At 40.8% G+C, this 20,020-nt stretch overlaps 1 protein-coding gene across 3 annotated transcripts in view; it reads right to left on the reverse strand.

Annotated features, from left to right (window-relative positions):
• LOC113935012 (contactin-associated protein-like 3) overlaps window positions 1-1,396 on the reverse strand; it is a 185,155-nt gene extending 183,759 nt beyond the window's left edge. For all 3 annotated transcript variants that reach the window (XM_027616720.2, XM_027616721.2, XM_027616719.2), the window contains exon 1: window positions 1,235-1,396. In XM_027616720.2, the coding sequence (XP_027472521.1) occupies window positions 1,235-1,319 (85 nt within the window). In that variant the 5' untranslated portion in view covers window positions 1,320-1,396. The remainder of the gene's footprint in view (window positions 1-1,234) is intronic.
• Window positions 1,397-20,020: the final 18,624 nt, after the last annotated feature.

The raw sequence follows: 20,020 nt of genomic DNA on the forward strand, positions 1-20,020 counted from the left end.
CCCATTTTAATTAATTCAGAGCAGTTGTCGCACCAAGCTAAATTAAAATTGTGTCTGAAACACAGGGCAGTATTTGCTTAACGGAGATTAAGGCTCATTTTTGGCAGTGACTCATACCCAATATGGCATTAAATGAGCTGATACTAGATGATGACACCACTAAATCATCACAGCCCTGCAGCATCCATGGATGAATGAGTGGGAGAGTGACTTTATGTGTAATGCTTTTTCACTTTAGCAAACTTCCCAGTGAGGGCAGAGTTGGACCCCCAAGAGGCAAATCTGGATACCCAACAGTATGGTCAGTTTCTGAACAAGCCTGCTAGCCCTTTCTTGAAACACACACTAGCTTGTCCTAAGCCCTACACCTGATTTTTTTTTATTTTTTTTTTCCTTAAAGGGAATGGGGCAGGGAGAGAGGACAAGGGGGACTTTCTTAAAACCCCTCAAGGAAAGAAAAGCCCCAGACGGAGATTTCAATCTGAACAACACTCTGAAAACTTTTTCTGATGTTCAGACTCAGGTGGGCTGAGTCCATGCAGGTAATAGCATCTTTAAGATCGGACTCAGCGCGAGCTAGCCCAGCACCCAGAGGCTAATGTATGTAGCCCCGGTGAACCTACAAAATCAGAAGCACACACATCACAACATGCAAAGCATGGGCATAAAATCAGCGCGGAGGGCAGGCTGCTTTCCCTCTACCGCGTGAGGGGTCCGGCTCTCCCGAGTCGCGGGGACCGTCCAGGGCAGGGTGGGCTGCGCTGCAGCCCCGGATTCCGCAGAGCGCCCACTGCAAACGCGTGCGCTAATGCAGGACCCACCGCTTCCCACTGACACGGTTCCTACAGAACGCATTTACACCAGAAGGAGATAAATGACCACAGCCGGCCTGCTGGCCTCCCCTCATCGGAAGCTATTCTCTCGCTGGACTCTCCGCGTCTCCGTATTCTCATGCTGATTTTTAGGCTTTACTAGAACTTGAGCTTTCTCAATGAAGATTCAGCTCACAGACAAAAAGTCAAATACAGGTTTTGCTGTATTTCAGACTTGGCAGGAGGAAAAAGCATGATAAACCATCCTATCTTGGCGCTGATACTTGGGGATGTGTTTTTTTTTTTTAATGCCTTATTTTCAAAAAAACACGCCAGCGATTCCCTTCGGCAAATATTCGTTACTAATAAAAACACAAATTCTAAGTTGTCAATGCAAGTTTTAAAAGATGTGCTGTACTCACAAGTATTCCCTGCCACTACTGGGCTCCAGGGCCGAGCAGACAAAAGAAAAAGCATCCCGAGGAAGGCTCCCGCGGCAGGGTCCATGGTCCCCCGCCCCAGGACCCGAGGCGTCCGGCAGCGGCTCCGCGCGGGCCTAGCCGCTCGCTCCCGGCCGGGGTCGCGCTGCCTCCTCCGCGCTCTGCGGACCCGCGCGGCGGGCGGGCGGGAGCCCCACCTGCGGCCACACCCACCCCCGCCCTCCCCGCGCCCGCGCTGCGGGCTCGCGCAGCCCCGGGCGCCCCTGGCGGCGGCGGGCGGAAGTGCGCCCGGACCGCGACCGGCCTGCTACCTGCGCGCCCCGCGGGGAGAGCGGGGGTCGCCGCGCCTCCGGGAGCCCGGCTCCTTCATCTGCGGGTCTCCCACTCCCGACGGCGCGCGGTTCAACGAACCGCAGTCTGAGGTGGCTAGCGCCATCGACGCGATGATGCTGGAGCATCCGCAAGGCACTGAGCATTAGCACTGACGCCAGGAAAAGTGTCTTTTGTGGTTTTTGGTTTGGTGTGTGTGTCTGTGTGTGTGTGTGTGTGTGTGTCTGTGTGTGTGTGTGTGTGTGTGTTTAGTGGAAAAGATGAAGTTGGGAGAGAAATAACTAATCGGGTTGGAAGAAAACCTTTACATGTATTGTAAACGATTGTAAAGAAGACTTCTTGTTTTCTGAACTCATTTAATGATTCATAGTAAAAACACCTAAAGAACTCCATATTCATGTATCAGATCGCGTTGAACATTCTAAACTTTTGCAGTGATGTATGTCCACTTATAGCTCAATAAGGCTGGAAAATTTTTAAATATACATATATTTTTAAAATATTATATATATAAATTGTAAACCCTACCCTACTTGAGCTATGGTGTCAGCATTTTACTATGGATATTCCTGCTCGGAGATTTGAGGGCTATGACCAACAGACAGATAAAACCATAAACTGGCACCCTGACAGAAGGAATGTTGTTCCAAATACCACTGCAGAAGTCACCTTATACCGAGTAGGTGTCTTGAATAGATTTAATTGCAGAATGAAAGCTTTGGAAACAACTTATATCTACTGTATGTGTATTGCTTTCCACTCAGATTCTTTCATAACAGTTCCCCAAAGGAACATATTTTTAAATGATGGAATATTAAAGGAAAAGCATATCCAAAAGCGGGGGGGGGGGGGTCATTTCACAGCATAAAGACAAAAACCTAAAGGCCCATGGAGAGAGAAGGATTTCAAGACCCATGACCTGGTACTCAGTTGCCAGCTTAGTGGCCTTCTCTCCTCCCTGAAGGGGGTCCCAGCAGATGTAAATCCAGGAGTTATGAGCACGGCATCACAGATCAATACTCTCCTAAAACTGTCATCAGACTGGTGACAAATGTGCTGAGATTGGGAAACAGGCTCCAGGCATTCTTGTACCTTCCAAAGTGACTGGAATATGAAAGGAACTTTAACCTTTAGCAAAGCCCCACTTGCCTGACAGCAAAGGATGCAGAAAAGTGTTTTTATGTTGTTATTTTGCCTGGTGGGGGCGGGGGGGAGAACCAAACCAGAAGTGGAAAATTTAAATAGCTTTGCCAAAGTCATAGTATTAACAGCTAGAAATGCTGAGAATTAGACCAAAATACAGAGATTCTGATCCCAACTTTACTTTTCTCTACCCCCACTTGGGCCCTTGGGAATTGGGAAAACTTCCCACCCCCCCAGCCCCCCACCCCGCCTCCCAGCAAAAGGCAGTGACGGCAAAACCTGTTCAGAAGGCGTATTTGGAGCCTTGCAAAAAGCCACAGGTATGGCAATGACCTTCGTTCAGACACTTCTCCGGGGCCTGCCAGGAATCCTGGGACTGGAACATTTTATTTCTAATTTTGTAAAGCAAATATAAATTAATGATATACATTAATGGTCTAATATATTTTTTAAACAACCTATAGACCAAGCACTGTGCATGTGTGTGTATTCTTAGTCTAAATAAATGTTCACAACTTTCCTTTGAAGTAAGTACTATGCCCATTTAACTGATAAGCTGGACCTCAGAGAGGGTAAGGGATGCGTCCAGAGTCACACTGCAAACCAGGATTGGAAGCCAGGTTAACTGAGCTCTGAAAACACCTTCTCACAGAGACAGTGTCTCTGCAACGGAAAAGTTGTCACCCTGTGAAAATGGTACTCAGTGGTTCATAGGAAACTCATTTGGAATGCATTAGTAGGCACCTCACTAACTGATGCCGATAAAACCCAAAAGGGCAGTGATGGTAAATCACTTGAGCAGGCATTAGAATGGGTTTCTACAAGTCAGATGAGACCCAGCAACAGAAGGAAGTGAGACCCCTGGGTGGGCTTCCCCCTGCAGTGCACAGCATTGAGCTGTTACCAAAAATCCAAATGAGTAAATTTTAAAGTCTATCTGACTTTATTAATCGATTCAGGAATCCGGCAATATCCCCTCTAGCAAGCAGAGGGGAATTCCAAAGGGCTCTAGAAAGAAAAGTTTTTAAAGAAAGGACGAGGGAGTCATAAGCAGGAAAAAAAGGATTATTTGGGGTGGGCTCGGCTTCCTTTAGGGAAAAGGGGTCTTATTAGGTGGATTACTTCATCTTCCTTTGGGGGTTGGAGAGGGCCCATGTGATGGTTTACCTTATTACCTTATTGATGCTGATCAGAAAACTCCTGACTGATCAGTTAAGACTATATTTCTGGGAGAAGTTGAAACTTTAATTAGGTTAGGCATTAAGCCCCGGTTTAGGGGCTTGGTCTAGCATAAGTCTGGGCTTGTGGTTCTCTTTTTAAAAGGATGCTGGGCCAGGGCTGGCTCAGTTGGTTAAGCGTCTGTCTTCGGCTCAGGTCATGATCCCGGGGTCCTGGGATCCAGCCCTGAGTTGGGCTCCCTGATCAGCAGGGAGCCTGTTTCTCCCTCTCCCTCTGTTGCTCCACCTGCTTGTGCGCTCTCTTTCTCTCTCTCTCTCTCTGTCAAATAAATAAATAAAATCTTTTAAAAAATAAAAGATGCTGGACTGGACATCAGCACTGGGGTCACGGCATGACCTCCCAGGACAAGGGGAGCCCTGGGTGAGAAGGGTTGGAGATATCACATTGGAGCAGAGACCTGCTAGCAGGCGGTCCATATGGCTCGTCCATTCATCCCTCTCCTGCTGTCTCTTTAGTAGGAGACTTAGTGGCTTGCTTTTCAGTTTTTTTGTTTGTTTGTTTGTGTAATGGGGATCATAGCCAGTCACAGAGCCTTTATAAAGTTGCAGGTTTGAAACCCCCGCAGGAGGCTGGAGCCTGCAGAGCACACCAGCTGCAGAGCCGCCTGGGGAGCTGGCACAGCCGTGAGACCCTACCAGCTCCTCAGCACCCGGGAGCCTCAGCTTCCTCGTCTGTTTGCTAAGGTGATCGGAGTCTCTCCACAGAGGACTGATCCAAGCATTAAAGGAGAAAATGTATGTTGAGTGCTTAGTGCCATGCTTGTTGCAAGGGCACTGGATCGGGTGGGCATGACGCTGGAGCTCTGGGCTCAGAGGAGAGAGGATGCAGCCTGGGTGCTGCCAACCACCAGAAGCTAACACACTCCATTCCCCGACCCTTCTCCATAGCTCTTTGCTATTTTATTTTAAGTAGGAAAGATGAAACAAATGTGGAGACGTAATCTTGCACATTTCTATGGCTGATGATTCAAACCCAGTGTGCGTGGCTGCAGAGTTTATACAAAACACAAAAGAGAACTTAATATCAGCATGAGTCATAAACTAAAGACAAGAAATGCACTGCTGATGTTCAGAAACGTGTGGACACTCATGTATGTCACTGCAGACAGGGTGCCTACAGAACTATTCTAAGTGAAACCAAGCCCATAGCATTTCCTGATCAATGTCCTCTGTCTTCCCGGCACACCTGGGTCCACTCCGTCCCTGAGCAGAGGAAGGACCAACTTGCCCGACCAGAGTGAAGACTCTTCTGAAGGCTCTCCACAGATTGAAACATGATTCCATTAATTCCCCGCTTCATTCGGTGATTTTTCCCTATAAATTCTTATTTCTGCATGTTTTATTTAAATCTAGAAATACATTTAACTATACTCCCATAATGGGAACAGATTTGTCATTAAATCCTCTGAAAGTTAGAATACTGTGAATAAAATATAATAGTATTTCTATTAGGAGTAATTTTTCCCATAAGCCCCTGAGCAACAAATCCTGAAGAACAATTATCAAGAGACAGACTCCAGCGAGAATAAATGTCACATGTGTGATATAGGACACACTGCACAGCATCTTTCCAGGTTCTCACTGATGAGCTGTGTTCCCTATAATTAGTCCTTGGGAAGCCGGGGTTTTAACAGCCAAAGGATTATGCATCTGATTACATAAATCTCAGCTACAAGAATAGTCAACCTCCCTACTTCTTACAAATTCAGTCTGCTTCAACCCAGTAGGACTTTTTGTGACGACCACGGGTATCTAAGACAACCTAAAATAAGTCACAACAAAGAACCTGAAGTATAAAAACAATACTGCATGGTATTTCCCAAAGGGCGTGAGGAAACATTCCACATGATTATTCCCAGATCGTCACACACACTTTCCCTGACGTTCTGGCTTGGATAGAATCAGAGAAGTTTAAATTAAGATGGCGCTCAGATTCAAGTGGCCAGCCCTCCACCGAATTCAAACACTGCCCTCTCCAGGACCAATCCTTGCACATGCCCACAGATGACACAACTTTGAGGAGAGAAGGAAGATGATAGGATTCCCTCCAATCACAACCCACAGGCAGATACATTCACAGAATCAACGACATGAATTTCCACAAACATTTCTCTTCTTTTTAAAAAAATTACAGAGATCTATTTGTACTTTTTGAACCAAATTTCTAATTCTATGGAAGGCATGAAAGGTTACCTCTGATTTTTTTCCTCACTTCTTTGGGGCTAGGAGGAAGGAGGCAGGATGGAGTGTATCTAAAAAGGTTGTTTTTTTCTTTTTTCACTGAATATTAAAATCAGCATCTGAGCTTGACATAAGAATTTTAAGAGTCCTCCTACTTGAAAGGGCACAATTTTAAAATATGATTTTATACATTCAGACTCTAAATTGTACCCCTTTTAATATAGAAAGAATAAATAAATAAATAAATAAATGACTCCATTTGGGTTGAGAGATCTTGTTTACTCAGTGGAGCTTTTAGGGCAAAAACAAAATGCCAGTTAATATACTGCAGTTTGAGGAGAGTTTGAGCAGAAACTGAAAGGGAGTTAAAAATTTTTATGAATTTAGCTGTTGAAATTTTTAGGCTTAATGGTGAAAAGTTAAGAAACTCTTTTTAAGAAGCACATACTTAATCTCTAAATCATGACCACCTCGAAGAAGTTAAGAAAATGTAAAAAAAAAAGAAGAAAGAAGAGAAAAGCAAATGTAGTCAGTGTGAAGTCTTGGTTTTATTACAGGGTAACACAAGGAATTGAGCATCCAATTCCAGGTATAAAACATACTTTCTAAATTTGGTTGAGAATAAAATTGGCTGTGGTCTCAATGTGAAATCTACCAGAAGGCCCTGGTAGTGAATCAACACCATATTTTGTATGCTGCCATCAAGAAACATAAAGTTTGTTCTTCAGAAAGACAAAAAGCATGAACACTGTTGCATTTTTTTTCTCCTTTTAGGTTAATACTTGGATAAGGAATTGTATTAATTCTATCGTCCTTTTTTTTTTTTTTTTGGTTAAAGGGCTTAAAGTCCTATAAGGAAATGATGCTCATAAATGCAATTTTTGTTGCTGTAATCACTGGTAAAGAAATGTTATCAGTGGGGCGCCTGGGTAGCTCAGTTGGTTAAGCGACTGCCTTCGGCTCAGGTCATGATCCTGGAGTCCCGGGATCGAGTCCTGCTTCGGGCTCCCTGCTCAGCAGGGAGTCTGTTTCTCCCTCTGACCCTCCCCCCTCTCATGCTCTCTCTCTCTCTCTATCTCATTCTCTCTCTCAAATAAATAAATAAAATCTTAAAAAAAGAAATGTTATCATTTTTGATAAATTTGTATTTGAACCTTATTTTGACAATAAAGCTGCTCCAAACTGTGTTGAATTTAAGAATACTGAAACTCACCACAAAGAGATCACACCCATAAAAAAGGCTATCATAATAATAATAATAATAATAAAGGACAGGTAATAATAAATATTGGTGAAGATGTAAAGTAGAAGTCCTTGTACACCCGTGGTGGGAATGTGAGCTGGTACAGCTGCTTTGGAACAAAGTCTGAGGGTTCTTCAAGTGGTTAAACATAGAGTTGCCATAATACCTAGCAGTACAACTACTAGCTACATATGCAAGAGAAATGAAACCATGCCCCCACACAAACTTAAGCACAAATGTTTAGAGCAGCATGATTCACAATAGCCAAAAGGTGAAGACAACCCAGATGTCCATCAACACGTAAGTGGATAAACAAAATATGGTCTATTCATACTGTTAAATACTCTCTCGCCTTTAAAAGGAAGGAAATTCTGATGTATACTACCACATGGGAGAACCTTCAAGACATCATGCTGAGTGAAATAAGCCAGTCCCAAAAGACAAAACATGGTATGATCCCACTTCTACAATGGAACTTTCAGAGACAAATGAAGAGACAGAAAGTAGATTAGTGGTCACCAGAGGCTGTGGGGAGGGAGGATGGGGAGACAGTGTTCAAGGCATACAGAGTTTCAGTTGGGGAAGATGAAAAAGTTCTAGAAGGTAGAGTGGTGAGGGTTACACAACATTGTGAATGTAATGCCCCTGAATTATATGCCTAAAAATGATTAAAATGGTGAACTTTATGTTATGTATATTGTATCCCAATAATATACAATCCCAAAAATACAGCTTCATAGATACAAAAGTTGTAACTTTAATAGACTTACAGTTCTTAATTTGGATTAATTTCAGATATTAAAATGTTGACTGGGGAAGAAATACTACCGACGGATTGATGCATACTCCAACATGGAGGAACCTTGAAAACATGCTAAGTGAAAGTCAGCTATAAGGACCATGTATTATATGAGCCCATAAGAATAAGAATTTCTCAGAAAAGACAAATCTACAGAGACAGAAAGTAGACTAGCTATTGCTTAGGGCTTGGGGGCCGGCGCAGATAGAAGAACAAGAGCAGCTAAGGGGAGAAAGGTTTCTTTGGGGAGTTATAAAAATACTCTAAAATGGATGGTGGAAATGAATGTGCAACTCATTAAATATATTAAAAACCATTGAGTTGGACACTTTAAAGAGGTGAATTAAATGGTAGGTATCTCAAAGCTATTTTTTAAAAAGAATACAGGAACTCTAGAAATACATTGAACCCATTAACATCTACTTGCCCACAGCTATTCCAAATAGAAATTTAACTGACAAAGGAGAGTTCACAACCATAAGCAGCTCTATCAGTTATTTACTGCCCTAATAATGCAGACAACAACCTCAAACCTCAGTGGCAGACACTGCCATACTGAGCTCCCCAGGCTCAGGGCCACGGTCGGCTCAGCAGGTGCTTCGGTCTCACTTCACCTGTCTTGGGGACACTGGCCGTTGGCTGATCTAGAAAGGCCCCATCTGGGATGACTCAAATCCTGTCTCACCATGCAGCCAACAAACCCAAGCACCTCTTATAAAGGTGGTACAGAAGCAAGAGAAGACATAGGAAAAAATGCAAGGCTGTTCCAAGCCCTTCATCTACCACCTTGGCGAGCATTCCACTGACCAAAGCAAATCTCGTAGCCTAACTCAGAATCAAGGGTCGGGAGAGTAGATTCTGCTTCACCTTTATTTTCTCCCCATTTCTACTTACAATTGTATCAGGAACTTTGAGATGTCTTGCTTTATTTCCGTTTAATCTTGATTTAAATAATAGCCACATTTAACATCTTTATAATTCAGCTTGAATAATGACTGCATAATTCAGGTAGATTCAAAAGCAAATAGAATCTGTTTGCAACAGCAAACTCTGACATAAATGCCACTGGACGATGCTGTATGTGCCATGAGCCTTGACTGTGTCAGGTACCTTCCCCTTAAAGTGTCTTTGTGGCAGACATCTTTGTTGCTCAGGTGTGTTCACCACAAGCATTTTTGCTGCATAACTAGCAGCGAAGGAATTTGGCCATAAAAATTTTAAAAAGATAAAAAAAATAGCCTGTTGGCAGTTTGGCTTGACAGTTTCGTTTCGTTTCTTTTCTCCATCGACATGCTACTCTCATTTTTATAGCATATAAATCTTAACCCCCCTAGTGGTCCATAGAGTGGCACGGTTCTGAACCTACATTGCCCGAAGAACTTTGGCACGTCGAGCCACGGACATGTTGGCAATATGCCAAGAACAAAAAACAGTGTGGAAGGCTTTCACGACAGGCTACAAAACTCAGTTACAAATATGTATCCTAGTATTTGGAAACTGATACTGCTCTTAATGAAGGAAGGAATTTTAGTGGAAAAAAAAGGTGTAATGCAAAATGAGGACACAACTTGACAGTCAAAACAAAACAAAAGTATGAACAAAGACTTGAAAGACAAGTGTTTAGGTACAATCCAGAAAATAAAAGCAGTTATATGCAGTGTTGGCATGAATCTACACCCATTTTAAATGTATTCAAATATTTTGTACTTCACAATAAAGTCTTTTTAATTTTTCCATTGATTTTTCATGTTTCATTGGGTCCTTTTTAATGAATGTCTCTCTTTCACTTTTCGTGATTTTATCTTTTATGGCAAAATGGCCTTATGGCCAATTAGGAATGTGCCAAAAGTGTTTGCTGCAAAAATGCTCTTGGCCAGGATGCTTTCGGCGAAACTACGGAGAACCCAGCTTGATGACTTGCCTTTTAATTATAGGAAATTTTAGCTTTTACAAAGAAAACTACTTTTTAAAGTGCTTTTCTAAATATTCTTCTCTTATCACTAAAATGCATGCCTGTATGCACAAGTATAATTGGAATAGGAAAATGTTAATAACGACCCCCCCTACACACACACACACACACACACACACACACACACAAACACAAACACACACACTCCCCTTGCTCTTGCCTGTGGATGAAAAGTGCTTTGTCACTGATATAACAGATGATAACTCTTTCTTTATGTTCATTTATAGGACTAGATTCATTTTATTTGTGTTGTAATTATAATGTGACATTACTCTGCATCGTGTTCCGGGTTTGCACGTTTTATTTCCAGAGAGTGGCTTCATATGTGGAAAATGAAATCTTATTTTTGCCTGTCAGTCTAAAACGACTTTGAATCCTAAATGGGTCTCACATGGCCCGCCTTTAAGACATTCTTTTTTGTTGTTACATTTTCTGCATGACAGACTGTATCGCTTACATGAATTATGTAACAAATGCCCACCTATATAGTGTTGGGTATACTTTTTTTTTTAAGATTTTATTTATTCATTTGAGAGAGAGAGAGAGCACATGAGGGGGTATACTTTTTATCCACAGGCAAGAATCAGAGGAAAGAAATGATTATATCATTAGAGTTTTTTTTTTTTTTTTAAGTGGTGGCTGTAGTTGATTTTGTAAGGAGTGACTTAAAAGTGGTGGCTCAAAGTAGGAATCTAAAGCCACTCCATTATTTGGAGGCTTAAGTAATCGTACTTGCCAGGAAATAGACCAGGGCTCTGCTCTCTCTTCTCTCCCCCTTCCATGTGTTTCAATTACCGGGAAGGTTAATGGTGCCGAACAACAGAGGTATGAAGGCGCCTTTCATTACCTTCAGCGTCAGAAGCCCCCCGAGCCTATTTACCTTCTCTTACTGTTTATGGGGAAAGACAGAGTGTTCTCTCACATGCCAGAGAACATGAGAACTGACTTCGCACAGCCGAGCAGAACTTTGCCAACATTTTCTGGAAAACAATTCTGTCCCTTTCAGAGCCAGCCCGGAATGAAATTTGAACTCAAATACAAAGCAAAAAGTCCTCTAAGATGAGTTATGAAATCCTTTAATCTTGTGAAATCAGCAAACTGTCTTCTACATTCTCCTACATGTTCTCTCCAACAAGGGCTTAGTTACTAATCAAGCAAAGGCAGAGTAGACAAGTAGAGTGTCTCTTTGAATTTTTTATACTGAATTAACAAAAATAATAGGGGTGTTAAAGACGAGAGGGCAATAATGGGCAAAATGCACTAAGGCACTTCCCTCTGCTGCGTAGGTTCTCTCATCCCTCATCTGTAGGGTACCGTGATGCTGCCAACTGAAGTTTAAAACATTCTATAGATGTCCTCCCTCTCTCACTGTGTCTCTCTCTGTCAAATAAATAAAATCTTGAAAAAAAATTCTATAGATGTCCTTTGTGACCTCTCCTTTTGAAATATCATCCTCCATGTAGACTCCATCAGGATTAACCTTATATAGAAATAATCAGTACCTGAGAGCAGGGCAGGTTTTCAGGGAATGGAAATGAACTTCTGACCCCTACCAAATCTCTCTTGTTTAAGTATAGACTCGCCAATATTTAGCAAAAGACGAAAACCTTGTTTCCTTTTCCTCGTTATTGTTTCAAACATGTAACAAAAGCCATTAATTGTAAGACAGGCAACGTTGCCTTAAATTGTCCCTCCTCGGATCCTCGGCTTTGATCTGGGGAAGGACTTCAAGCCCCAAGAAAGGGTAACATGTGCAAAGAAAAGATCACTGCAATAGGGTTTCTGGATAAAATACAGCACACCTACATAAACATGAATTTCAGAGAAACACATAGTTTGGGGGACATATGTATACTACACACGAATCTGGCAACTCTACATCAGGGTGTACGGCGGAGATGGGGGATGATTAGAAGAAAAGAGGTCACGGAGGGCATCAAAAATGAACATGATACTTCACAGTTGTGTCTAGGCAAAGGTCAGCGAACTCTGGCCTGAGCTGTTTCAATAATGTTTAACTGAGGAGCGCCTGGGTCGGTGAAGCGTCGTCTGTCTGTCTTCAGCTCGGGTCATGATCCTGGGGTCCTGGGATCGAGTCCCGTATCGGGCTCCCTGTTCAGTGGGGAGTCTGCTTGAGATTCTTTCCCTCTCCTTCCTCGGCTCCTCCTCCTGCTTGCAACATGCTCTATCTCTAAATAAATAAATAAAATCTTCAAAAACTAATGTTTTACTGAGACACAGTCACACCCAGTCATTGGGTGCAGTCTGGAACTGCTCTCACTCCACAATTGCAGAGTTCAGTAGTTGCAACAGATACAATATGTCCCCTAGAGCCTAAAATATTTTCCATCTGACCCTTTACAGAAAAGGTTAACCAAACTTTTGTCCCAGGTAAATTCCTGAAATGACAGCTGCCCTCCTAAATACTTGCCGTTCTCATCTCTGAAGAAATGTTCCTTTCCATAGGCATGCCCATAATTTTAAAGCTGAAAATACGTTAGGATATTAAATAAGTGATATCATTTTACTCACTGGAATTAAACATAAGACAATAAAGTTACTTCAAGAAAAACAGAGCTTTGAAAAATGTTTATACATGTCAGCATTTGTGTTTCAGAACTCCAGACAGCCTCATGGAAAACTTATTTCTCAGCACAATGAAGCAGAGACTATTATGGAAGATTCAGGGAAATCAAATCCACCCACCAACTAGATCTTCCAATCTTCAGGAGAACATTTCCTACCCAATGTGGTTCAAAGTGGCTTAAAGAAGCAATTGTTTAATTCTCATGTGGATAACTATGGTTCTGGAAGAACGAAGGAATTGTAGACTTAATCTCCAAGCAGTAAGAAGAAAAGTTGGGCTTCCAAAGTCTGTAATGTGCCAGTGAATAGCTGGAAGGAAGCATGCAGTTGGAAAGTAGGATTTTATTCCTCAGAGCCAACACATGGTTGAAGCCACTTGGTGAGTGGATAACAGGAGTGAAGTCTGGGGACCAAAGTCGCCCCCTACATGCAGATGGCAGACAGAAACAAGATAAAGTCCACATCACAACTCAGGGTTTGAAAACCTAGTTTGCAAATAAAAAGTGCAGAGAAGAAAATTCTATTCCTAACCTACCTGTGAAATGTATGCACTTAATTTTCAGATTATGAAGTGTACAAAGGAGGAGCAAGTCTAGACTGTTATGCCTGACGGCACATCAGCTGCCAGGATTCCCCGATGCAAAGCTAAGGAATGACAGTGAAGGAGTGAACCCAGACCACTGCCAGCACCATGGCCGAAGACTGAAAAACACACATGAAGGGATTTCCTGACACGTATGGCAAATAACCCTGCATACAAGTCCTCCAGGCCATGACCTAGATGGTGTACGAGAAAAAAAGAAATAAAGAAACCAGCTGGTTGGCACTGGGGAGAGAGGACCAAGTCAGTTTCAGTAGACTTGAGGTTCCCAGGGCTCTGGGGATAAGAATGGTACAGAGTCCAACAGGCCAGGACACGACACCCTGGTGCTCTGGCCCTCGCCAGAGTGCTATAAACCTCAGTCTGCACACTTCCACTGTGAAAATAAAATCCAATGTATTTTATTAAAACTCTTCATGGAAAACGGCCAGGGCCAGTAACATAATGATAGTTCGATAAATGCATAATATTAGTAATAGAAATAACTATAAGAATCTCCTAAGAACATATTTAATAACCTAGTGCATTTTGGGTCACCCATTTCTAGCCCAAGGATTTAACCTATCCTACCATAGTCTCTAATCTAGAATCTACCTTCTGTTGGCCAGGGTATGCCAAGATGAAATGTTAGTGGTTTTGGTGCTATAGTCCTATAGTTTCTTGTGGCAGTGTTACAGATGGATGTTTCTAGACATACTTTTTGTATGAATAAACAAGTAAAAGTAAAAAAACATTCCTATGAATTGCATATTAAATATTAAAGTGTGAGCAATTCTAATTTAAAAATGAAAGAATTATAAGTGAAAATTTGACTAATGTGCTTTTCAGAAGCCACTATCGGACCTTTTCACAACAGAAAATTTTAAGTTGTGCTAGAAACATTCCTTGCAGAAGTCACACCTGACATAAAGAACTCTAATTAAACATAACATCTCCCATACAAACACATTCCTTAATAATTACTTCAGTGTGGAATAGGGAAATTATCAGATGGGATTGGAAATTTGTCAGTTGGTAGTTTTTCAGTGAAGCACACCTGAGTTAATTAAACCTCCAGCAGCAAGCAAGAAGACCATCTTGACAGAATCTTAGCCGTAGTCAAATGCAGGAGTTGTGGGAGTGTATTTATAGGGTTTGGAGTGTGAACTCAAATGGTTTCAGGTGGATTTTTCAAGATGGGGATCTGGCGGAGCTTGGGAAAATCTTATGACATAAGAGTAAGGTGGATTTTTCTAGATGGGGATCTGGCGGAGCTTGGAAAAATCTTATGACATAAGAGTAATGATTTGGAGGCTCATTATGAGGCATAAAGGCAATTCAGCAGAGAAAGGGTAGAATTTTCAAGAAATAGTGTTAGAGCAATTTGATCCTTATTTGATCCATTTTTTTAGAAACAAACTTTCATTTATACTTCATACTTTATACAAAAATTAGCTCAAAATGGATCATAGACCTAAATATAAAACCTAAAACAATACAATTTCTAGAAGAAAATATAGGAGGAAATATTTGTGACCTTGGATTAGGCAAATATTTCTCAGCTATGACGCCAAAATCACAATATATAAGAAAAGTCAATAAATTAGATTTTATCAAGATGAAAATGTCTGCTCTTTGAAAGAAACATTCAGTTAAGAAAGTAGAAATCATGAACTGGTCAAAAATATTTGCAAGTAACAGATTTGATTTAAAAAAACGTGTATATATAAATAACTCTTGAAACTCAATAATAAAATCTGAACAGACCAATTTCTGGTAAGGAGATTAAATTAGTATACAAAAACATCCCAACAACAACAACAAAAAGAAAGTCCAGGACCAGACAGCTTCACTGGTGAATTACACCAAACATTCAAAGAACAATAATACCAATCATCAATCTCTTCAAAAAATAGAAAAGGAGAGAACACTTCTCAATTCATTTTAGAAAAAATAAAGTTCCCTGATACCAAAACCAGACAAGAATGTCAAAAAAAAAATTAGAGGTCAATATCTCTGATGAATATAGACATAAAAATTCTCAACAAAATATTAACAAACCAAACTGAACAATACATTAAAAGGATCAGATGCCATGACAAGTGGAATTTATTCCAGGGATTCAAGGAGGGTTCAGCATCTGCAAATCAATCCACTGATATGCCACATTAACAAAATGATGGATAAAAATCATACAATCATCCAAAAGATGTAGACAAAACATTTGACAGAGTTCAACATCCATTCATGATAAACACTCTCAACAGAGTGGGTATAGAAGGGATGTACCACAACATGATAAAGGTCTTCTGAAAAATAAATGAATAAATCTAAAAAAAAAAAAAAAGGAAATCTTAAAAGTTCTTATCACATAAAAAAACTGTGTTAACTCTGTGTGGTACAGATGTTAACTAGACTTACTATGATGATCACTCTGCAATATATACAAATATTGAATCATTCTATTATACATCTGAAGCTAATATAATATCATAGTATATCAGTTATACCTCAATAAAAAAATAACAAACAACCCAACTTTTTAAAAGGTGGTCAAAATTTGAATAGACACTTCACCAAAGTTGTATAGAATGCAGATTAGCACAGGAAAAGATGCTCTGCATCATAGCCATTAGGGAAATGTAAACAAAATTCATAATGGAATTATTCTACATACCGATTAGAATGGATAAAATTAAAAAGACAGATGATAGCAAACATTTTATTTGTAATAGCCCCAAACAGAAACAACACAAATATCTATCAATAGGTGAAATATCTCTCAGTACACAAATTGTGGTATATCCATACAGTAGAATACTCAACAATAAAAATAAATGTGTTATAGATAACTGTAGGAAGATAGATGAATCACAAAATAATCATGCAGCATAAAAGAAATCAGGCAAAAAATAATATATTCTTTGTGACTCTATGTAAAATTCTCTATGCAACACAAACCAATCTACAGTGGCAGAAAGTAGGTCAGCGGTGGTCAGTTGATGAGGATGGTAAAGAGAGGTGACCAGAAAAGTTTATAAAGGAGCAAGAACTATCTTTGGGGGAGATGGATATACCTTCATTTTCTAGATCGTGAAGATGGATGGTGCCATGGGTGTATATATATCTCAAAACTTGTCAAAGTAGACACTTCAAAATATGCAGGTTAGTTCATATCGATTATACCTTACTAAAGAGGTTCAAAAAGGAACACATTCCTACAAAAAAAAGAGACAATGTAAAAATATTAGCTAGTGAGCATTATGATTTTTACTGTTGGAATTCCCAAAGGCACTTGGTTAAATGGTACTTTTTCAGTGAAACATTCCAAGTTGTCCTCTTTGGTATGAAAAGAACAAAAAAACAAAAAAAACAAAACTCCTAAGACTCAAGGGATCAGATAACATACCCCACTTATTCTTTTCTCTCTTTTTTTAAGATTTTATTTATTGATTTGACAGAGAGAGACACAGCGAGAGTGGGAACACAGGCAGGGGGAGTGGGAGAGGGAGAAGCAGGCTTCCTGCCGAGCAGGGAGCCCGATGCGGGGCTCGATCCCAGGACCCTGGGATCATGACCTGAGCCGAAGGCAGAAGCTTAAGGACTGAGCCACCCAGGCGCCCGCCCCACTTATTCTTTATGTCATATGTTACTCCACCGCTACACACACACCTACCTACTAAAAGTATGAAAAAGACCTAGAGCCCAAAAATGGTGTAAAGAACGCTCAGCCTCTCCCGCACCACCTGAACACCCCAGCCCAGTGTGCTGATGGAAAAGTTGCTGTGGAAAGCGTGTCTTACACTCAGAAAAACAAACCAGCATACTAAAGCACAAAGCTTGCAGAATTCTAGCAATAAAATAAAAAGAAGCTCATTGGAATTAAACCTGTTGAGATAGACCAGGGCAGCATCCAGGAACCTGTCCTTTTTGCAATCCAGTGGTGGAATTAAAGAAGATAATTTAACTCCACTAATAAACACTCAAAGAGGATTCCAGACAACGGAGCAAAATTGATCCTCCCTGTCATAGGGCAGAAAGGCCTCCCCCACGTACTTGAAGGAGCTGAAATATTAGTGAAGGAGATCAGGCTATGCCAGCCCAAAATATGCCTTGTTAACGTCAAGATTGTTTTGAGCTAAAGGCAGTTGAAAATCGACAGATGCGGCAAGAAACTTTCCTCCCCTTTTCTGCCTAAAATCAGAGTACTACCTTCCCTTGTGAAAGTGTATCTGCTCCCGTAGCAGGCAGAAGAAATAAAATCGGCACTGAGATGCGCCCACATAAACAAACCTTACCAAAATAACTCTTACCTCCCATTAGTTTCCCTCATCCATTTCCTAGTCACTTTCCTGCAATGTATCATCCTTCCAAGCCCAAACCCCCTTTCTTTTGTTGAAAATGGAATATAAGCCCCTGTGTCTAACTGGTTTCACTCCCTTTCTGTGGACTCTCATACATAATAAAAGATTAATAAAAATTGTATGTCTTTTCTCCAATTAATCTGTATCTTGTTAGTTTAATTTGCACACCCTTTGGGACAAAGCCTAAGAGGGTAGAGGAGAAGATTTTCTTCTCTGACATTAGCAATAAAGGAGAAAATGTGTTTTAGTGATGAGATAAGGGTAAACTTTGGAGTTGATCAAATCATCACATCAGTCACCGGGGTCTTCTATCCCGAGCACCCTCCTTGGTATCATTGTCTTGCTTCTGCCTTTTATGATACTCAGGAGAGTTGCAGTGTCCAGGAATGTTATCTGCTTTCTGCAATGTGAGTCCTATATACAGACATTATTTAAGAAACTATTTCCATACTTCCCTTTAAACATGGTCAAGGTAAAACCATTAAATTCATGTCCTAAGCATGATGTCAGCTCAGCACACAAAACAGGCCCTCGAGAAAGTGCAACATGCCTATGGATTTCGGGTATGGTGTTAATAACCGCCTCAGGATTGTCAGAAAACAGAAAACACTGCACTCCCTTGTATTGGCCAAGTGTGAGTAAAATGCATCTGCAGGTGCTTCATTCTCCTCAATGATGCAGCTACCTGGAACTTGTAACATTTCACCAATACTATGCTTGCAAAGAGCAGTTTCTGCTCTCACTCAGATTTATACTCCACATAGTCTGGGTTGTTTTTTTTCTTTTTTCATCATGTGAACAGTTTCAAGATTCACTGTTACAACGGGGCAGCTGGATAATGCATCTGGGAATACCCTCCCCAGTAATATGTAGTCTCCTAGATATTTATTGGTCAGATAAGAAAGAGAAAAACCCTTGTAAATTGGTGTTAAGAAAAATTACCCAAAAACCTGGAAAAAAGCTAAAAGATTTTAACTTGCTGTTTCTTGGGGTCAAACTGGAGCTTGATTATCAGGTCTGCCTGAGGATTATTTGACTCTCCAGGCATGTACTTTTGTTTCTTTGTTTGACTTGCTATTTAATATTGATAATGGTGTGTTATAACTCCGAAAGGGTTGATGCTAACTTGTAGAAAAACGATTCTTGTCAGACAGTGATACAAATGAATTTGGTCGAGTGGGTACAAATGATTCCTGTCTGAGAGAAAAGATAACCCCCAAAATTTAGAATTTCAGCTGGTTTTCCCTACAGAAGATTAGGTGGTTTTGTTTTGTTTTGGTTTGGTTTGGTTTTGATTAAGTGTTTTTTTTACCTAAAATTTTAATGATCTTATGTAAGAATTCTCTCTTCCAGCTACTGTAAAGGCTTCCACTCCATCCTGTTCTCTCCAACCAGCATTACCATCAAGCTGGTTCTCTTATTAATGAGCTAATTAAATCTATGACATATACTCATTTTATATTTGCATGAGAGTCATGGGTTTAATTTTTGAAAATTATACTTTAACAAAGAGCAAGTGTGAATCATACTGCATGAGCCAGTCCATAAACTATGGGTGCATGAAGTAAGGGTCACCTGCACGGATATATACACACAGGAAAACTGGTTGCTTTCAAACAGTAGCTCTGCAATCTTTCCCCTGCTGTTATCTGGGTTCATAAGATTTGACAATATCTAGTATATATGTTATGCTTCTCTGTTAAAAACACTTGGGCCCACATTTGTTCTATGCCATTGTAATTTTGGACTACTGTTTCTCATAGGATAGTTAATGCCTAGCCCTCTGTGCATGGGTCTGATAACAGGCTCTCATCTGAAGCTGAGATATGTTCTAGAAAGTTAGAACCTACAGCTCCATCCTTCCTGAATGCTGGCATATCCTCACTCAGCACCACCTCCCAGCCCTGGGTGTTCCTACTGTTTTCCCAGAAGAGAACCACTCTTCCTTCCCTCTGGTCTTCCCCCTCTCCTGGGGAGGCTGCTCGGACACCTCTACTTCTTCTCCCCCCTCCCCACAGCCGCTCTCCACCAAGTCCCAACATCCTTCTTTAAAGGGGCTATTTCCCTTGCAAGCAATTTCATTAGAATTGCTCTGATTGGTGGATACTATCGAAAAGAAGGAATCAAACACCTGGCCTGGAGGTATTTGCAACTATGAGTGAAGGAAAGCTGAAAGGGACTGATTTCATAAATGTCTTCACTAATTTTTTACTTCTAAACAATATTGTGTCCCTACACCACTTAGGACCTGTAGACCTGTGAAAACGAATTTTAAATCAACAAAGATTCAGTGTTATTCAAGTCAAAGGATGTATTCTACTTAGTATTTTTG

Source organism: Zalophus californianus, chromosome 13, assembly GCF_009762305.2.
Source record: "Zalophus californianus isolate mZalCal1 chromosome 13, mZalCal1.pri.v2, whole genome shotgun sequence".
NCBI classification, from domain to species: domain Eukaryota; kingdom Metazoa; phylum Chordata; class Mammalia; order Carnivora; family Otariidae; genus Zalophus; species Zalophus californianus.